At 36.4% G+C, this 5,930-nt stretch overlaps 1 protein-coding gene across 2 annotated transcripts; it reads right to left on the bottom strand.

Annotated features, from left to right (window-relative positions):
• Window positions 1-773: 773 nt before the first annotated feature.
• On the bottom strand, window positions 774-5,685 carry LOC131226030 (sec1 family domain-containing protein MIP3-like). 2 transcript variants are annotated; one of them, XR_009161631.1, is made up of 3 exons: window positions 5,447-5,685; window positions 4,435-4,495; window positions 774-1,574 (listed from the first exon to the last, which is right to left on the bottom strand). XR_009161631.1 is itself a non-coding variant. In XM_058221681.1 (2 exons), exons 1-2 carry the CDS (start codon window positions 4,483-4,485, stop codon window positions 1,362-1,364), a joined length of 264 nt encoding a protein of 87 aa, XP_058077664.1. In that variant the 5' UTR covers window positions 4,486-5,013; the 3' UTR covers window positions 774-1,361. The 2 variants fall into 2 exon arrangements, 1 of the variants encoding a protein (XP_058077664.1); XM_058221681.1 differs by lacking the exon at window positions 5,447-5,685 and having other exon boundaries at window positions 4,435-5,013.
• Between the last annotated feature and the right edge of the window lie 245 nt (window positions 5,686-5,930).

The raw sequence follows: 5,930 nt of genomic DNA, 5'->3' as shown, positions 1-5,930 counted from the left end.
ACCTAATCCATCTTTCTCTGAAGCCTATCCTCTGCAACATAAACCTTAGAAAATCCCAATCAACTTTATCGTACACCTTTCAATATCCACTTTGCAAACAATCACCGGCTCCTTCGAAATCCTCCTTGAATGGATGCATTTATTTGTAATTAAAATTTAAGAAAAAATCTGCCACTCTTCAACAAAAGCGCCTTGGAGAGGAAGATAAGAGATGCATCACTTTCTTCAGTCTGTTAGCAGGTGTTTTGGCCATGATTTTATAAACACTGCCAAACAAACTTAAAGGCCTGAAATCTTGCACCTCTTCTGCCCCTAGTGTCTTTGGAATGAGACAAATTAGCATAAAGTTTGAATTTTTGTTCAACCTGCATCTCTCATAAAATTCCTTGAACACATTGATCAAATTGTTTTTTATGATCTCCTAACAAAATATGAAGAACCCTATTGAAAAACCACCACGCCTGGCGCTTTAGCTCTGTCCATTTCCACAATCACCCTTCTAATCTCCTCCATTTGAACAGTCTTTCCGGACTGCAAGCTGCCTCATCAGTAAGCCTGTTGAATTGAATACCATCTAATGTAGGTCTGCACAGATTTTCTGGAATATAGATACTTCAAAAAACCAACCAAATTGTTCTAGATCTCTTCTTTATCTTCTAGTAGATTCCCATTAACCCATAGGCTCTTGATGGTGTTCTTCCTCCTGGCATTGGCCATCCTGCAAAAGTAAGCCATGTTTTAATCCCCATCTTTCAGCCACAGCTCTCTAGACCTTTGCCTCCACGCAATTTCCTCTTGCCGGGAGAGAAATTTCTACTCCCTTCTCAGCTCCAATCTTTCTTTCCTCTCATTGTCCCCTATACTAGCCAAGACCTCCTTATCAACTCCTCAATGTGACGCAAAATAAACTTCAATTTGTATAATTGTATGGAGCAGACTTTCAAATTAGCTTTAATAATCTGCAATTCTTACAAAATTCGAAACCAGCCCAACCAACGACATCAGCTTCCAACCACCAATCCTTCACCTAATTGTAGAACCCAGGAATCTGAAGCACTCATTTTCGAATTTGAATGGTCTCGGACCCCAGTGGATGTTATCCTACAGTACCGGATTATTATCTGATATTGGCGTGGGAATGATGGTCCAAATGGAATTAGGTAAGAGCTTCTCACACTCTCTATCCACTAGGAACTGGTCCAAACCTACACATTACAGGTTATGCTTGGTGGTTACACCAAGTGAAAGGCCCTCCTTCAAATGGAAAATCTAAAATTTCATGGCGACCCACAACTCTGTAAAATCTCGCATACCTTTTGAGGATGCCAAGCACAAGCAACTTACATTCTATATAAACCTTGTTACAAATGGGATGAACATGATATGCAACACTTGCACCAACCAGTTTTTAAATGGAAATCAAAACTTACAACATCAAGTGGAGACATGTTCTCCAAGCTGCAAACAGCACGCACTCCAAGTTCCAACAACAGTGGCAACGCACCAAGAAATTGGAAGGCCTCTGAACAACCAGCATCTAGATACACAGTAGCATCTGAAACCTCGTCTGATATCTAACAAAGAACAAAAGAGAGTTTAGTGAAGACTCACACGAGAGCAACAAAAGCATGCATCAATGTGTATAAGAGGAAGGTCATTTTTTTCAGATGTTATAAGACCTTTTGCATAATGCCATAATGCACATTAATGCTTTTACAATGGTCTTTAAAAAATTACAAAGAAAAGAAAAGAAAAGAAACCTCAAGTGCCATATCTTTATGGCTGGATTAGTACAAAACAACTCATATCTTTCAAAATGATGAAGAAAATAGGCATATAAGACTATATTTTGAACCAAGTATATAAACTCTGCAAAAGGTCGATGCTATCTTGCCCAAACAACTTGTGTGAAAGAAAAATGAAGTAATCTCATGTTCAAAACTTGAAATGCATGTCTCAGAGATTGCATATAAACATGGTTTTAAATATCAGCCAATATGTATCATATCGGCCGATATGTGTAGTGTATTGGTCGTCGTTGATACGATAAATTGATACTCATTGTGTGTCAGAGAAAAATCTTGAGAAGAAAATTAAAAATACATATTTTGCTTAATCCTTAAACAAAACAAAATCTCATTTATAATACAGATGATGTTTTTCAATTATTAAAAACAAATATAGACAAGGATACAGTGCATAATATTTTTTCAATATTTTTTTTTAACCTGTAAAAATCCACACTGATACGCCCAATAAATCGGTCGTATCGGCCGATACAGTGCATAGCGTATCATGTATCAGTGGTCACCTATACGGATATCAAACACGATAATTTGAACCATGCATAAATGCAAGCCTTACCACATGACAAGTGGCTAAAGCTAAAGATGCCTTTTTTAATTTCATGAGATCCATATGATGCAGGTCTGTTCAATCATCCAGTAGAAGACTGTAAGTGGTCCAGTTGCTTATAGATTGATGATCAGGCCCATCCAAGAGTTCAGATTGAAGATCCAGAAAATTGAACTAACCAGATTGAAGATTTGAACCATCCAACCATCCATATTGAAGATCTGGACCATATCAAGGGTTCAGTTGAATTAATGAAAAATTAGGACCCTGTCAACAAGTTTGATGGATACTCTGGACAAATGCTTATTGACCTCTGTTGCCCACAGCATAGAATGGCAGGGCCCACAAATTACCTAGATCACCAACCGCCCGATGTTTTCCATTCCAAATCACACAATCTGGATTATGGGTCGTTTGCAATCTAGATCTCATTTTTTTTCGACCCAAAGTTGTGGTCCTACGGTCACTATTGTTGATGAGTACTGTGGACAATGGTCCATTGCAGCACACAGTATTGGATGCTTTAAAATGCCCATTGGTTGGACTCTGGGGCCTACAAGTTACCTAGATCATCAACCCCCACGCTTTCCATTCCAAATCAAAATAACTGGATGATGGGTCATCTGCGATCTGGATCCCATGTTTACCAACCCAAAATTGCAATCCTATAATTGTTGATTAGGTTGTAAGGCGAGCTTATATTTAGAATGTACAGATTTATGTTATGATCTATACATATAATATAATTCTATGCATGCAGCATCTATAATAATGACATTCATTATTATTTTTTTTGAAGGTTAACTGCAACTTATATTAAAAAGAAAGGAAAATGCAAAAAGAAAGGAGAAGCATAGAGCACCTGCTGAGAGGGCAGCCACACTAGCCTCCTAGGAAACGAAAATCATAGTCCTTAAGCATGGGAACATTGACCACCCATTCAATGATACAACCCTTAGCCATAGCTGAAATAGACTCCGCAGATTTTGAGGAGTTTTCAAAACACCTCATGTTTCTTTCCCCCCAAACAGACCACCAGATGGCGAGGATGGACATCCTCCATAGGCAATTCCTCATTTTCTCCAAACTGACCCCATGAAGATCATTATTTCAAATATAAATCACAAAATCCACTTGTATATATAACGATTATATTGCTATACTTAGTAGTATGCACTGGAGCTACTAACATGACTTATCCCTACCATACCGTATTAGAGACATCACATACCAGATCAACCATGCTACAGATAACCTTGGACCAAAGTGACAAGAGATACAAGTTATGCTAAAATGAGCAAAAACACCCCAAAAGGAACCAAGAAGAAGCTGCTAATCCAGAAGAAAACCGAAATCAAGGAAGAACTGATCTATAGTCTCCTTTGCCTCCTAAGAAGGCATACACATCAAGACAGATGGAGTTAAAGATTATTGGCCATCAGTATATTATTTTTCTTTCCTTTTCATCTTTTATTTTTATTTCCTAGTCTTAGAGGCTTTTTGAAATGTTTAATGCAGAGAAGGATAAGGGAATTGAAAGAGAGTACAGAAAGAACATAAAAACCATATCAACCATGACCAAAACAGCTGAACATCCCAAATTCTCCAGTTGCAAAAATCTCAAGCTCAACAAAGAAATTAGATGCTTCGTTTGAGTCCAAATTCAAATGCAAGAGCTATACATGTGCTATAGTTCAACCTGAAACTACTTAATTATCTTTTCTTTTCTTTTTGAAAGATAATTATCATTTTCCTTCATCCACCAAAAAATTATTTTTTTTAAAAAAAAAAAAAAACGGTCTCATATAAAAAAAAAATCAGGTACCCATCTGGCACATAACACATAAATTCCTGTCTATATCAGAAATCTGAAACACCATTACTTGTACTGAAATTTTTTTAATATCAAGAACTAAGAATAATCAAAGATGCCTTTCAAAAAAAAAAAACCCTAAAAGATGATTGAGTTGTTGTCATTGCAACAGGGAATGATTTTCCTTACGAAACAAAAGAAAACTTCAAAGACTATACTTACACCAAGAAACAATAGGCAAAACAATGATACAAGCACAAGCTTACCTGATGAATGGAATCCAAGCAAGATCTTATTACATCAACCGAGGACTCCATATCCACCAATCTGCAATATCCAAGTAAAAAAATTACAGGACCTCTTCCAAGCCAATGAATGGGACATGGATAGATCTAAGATTCAAAGGAAACATAGTCGACATGTATAATAAATAAATAAATAAATAAAGAAGAAGAAGAATGTTGTGGAACAAAAGAGATTGCCATCATCACCATCATCATTATTCTTGTTTAGTTATTAGGGATCAGCTTTACAATCCTTTTTTGCTAATCATTTCTATGGTGTAAAACTTGGTAAGTGAACAAGCCTTCCTATCCCTTCTCACCACCACGATCCAAGCCCTTTTAGGTCTTCCCCCCATCCTCCTATAACAGCCAAAGATCAATCCCTCCCTCCCATCTATTGGGCAGTGTCAACCCAACTCAGATTTCCATGTTGGGTTTTGCTAAAACAAATAGCGTGTAATGTAAGCTACATAGCGTGTAGCGTAAGCTACATGATACCTCTATTTTTTAATTAAAATAATAGGAAAAAGATCAATATTAAGAATAAATATAAAAACCAAAAATTAAAAATTAAAAATTAAAAAAAATAATGCCTAAAAATGCTTCCATTTTCATATAAAAGTACGTTCAAAACAAGTTATTAATTATCACTCATCAAAAGCCAATCTATTTATATTTAATTTAAACCAACTGTTGTGTGGTGGCCCCCATGATGGTTCGATCAACCAGAGAAAACAATTGACAGCCATAACATAGAAAACAAGACAACCACCATCATCATATGGACACCGCACACTACACTGCATAGAACAACCAGTACACACTACACAAATGGTTCTAGAATAAGCCTTTATTCTACAATATTTCACGACACCAACCCCCCAAAAATGAAAAATAAAAATGGAAAATAAAATCAAAAGGCACTCGAAATCAATATGAAATCAATCACAATAAAATAAAAGCTATTAACTGAGATAAAGACTCAAAGAAATACCTGTATTTAACATTAAATCAATCAAAAAATGCAAATCTTCAGCTCCACAGCCGTGTGCACTTCAAATGGAGAATCTCAAGGTTCTCCTTTGTTTGGGCTCCAATGCCCATGAAACTTCAGCCATTGGACCATCTCACATGGCTGATCAATGCCCTAAATTTTTGTCTCTAACGGTTCCTGGATTGAGAGAATCGAAGATAGGAAGTTTGGTGGAAAGATGGCTCGTCATCAATGGTATTAGGGCATTTGAAAGAGTGCTTTTGAAACCTTCTTTTGAAACCCATTTTTGTAAAACATTTGAGCAAGTATGACTTTGTGAGTTTCACACCATTTAGAAAACTCATAAATCTTCAACCATGCACGTGTAAACCCTTGTATAGATGGTTAAAACTATATGATATGGATATTATGTACAGACATTCTTCATCAACAATAGAACCCACTATTTGGATGGTTCGGAAACTTCTAAATCATTGCTATGTGT

This window comes from Magnolia sinica, chromosome 14, assembly GCF_029962835.1.
Source record: "Magnolia sinica isolate HGM2019 chromosome 14, MsV1, whole genome shotgun sequence".
Classification (NCBI taxonomy): Eukaryota; Viridiplantae; Streptophyta; class Magnoliopsida; order Magnoliales; family Magnoliaceae; genus Magnolia; species Magnolia sinica.
Note: the sequence above shows the minus strand (reverse complement) of the source record. Positions and strands in the feature narration are given on the sequence as shown.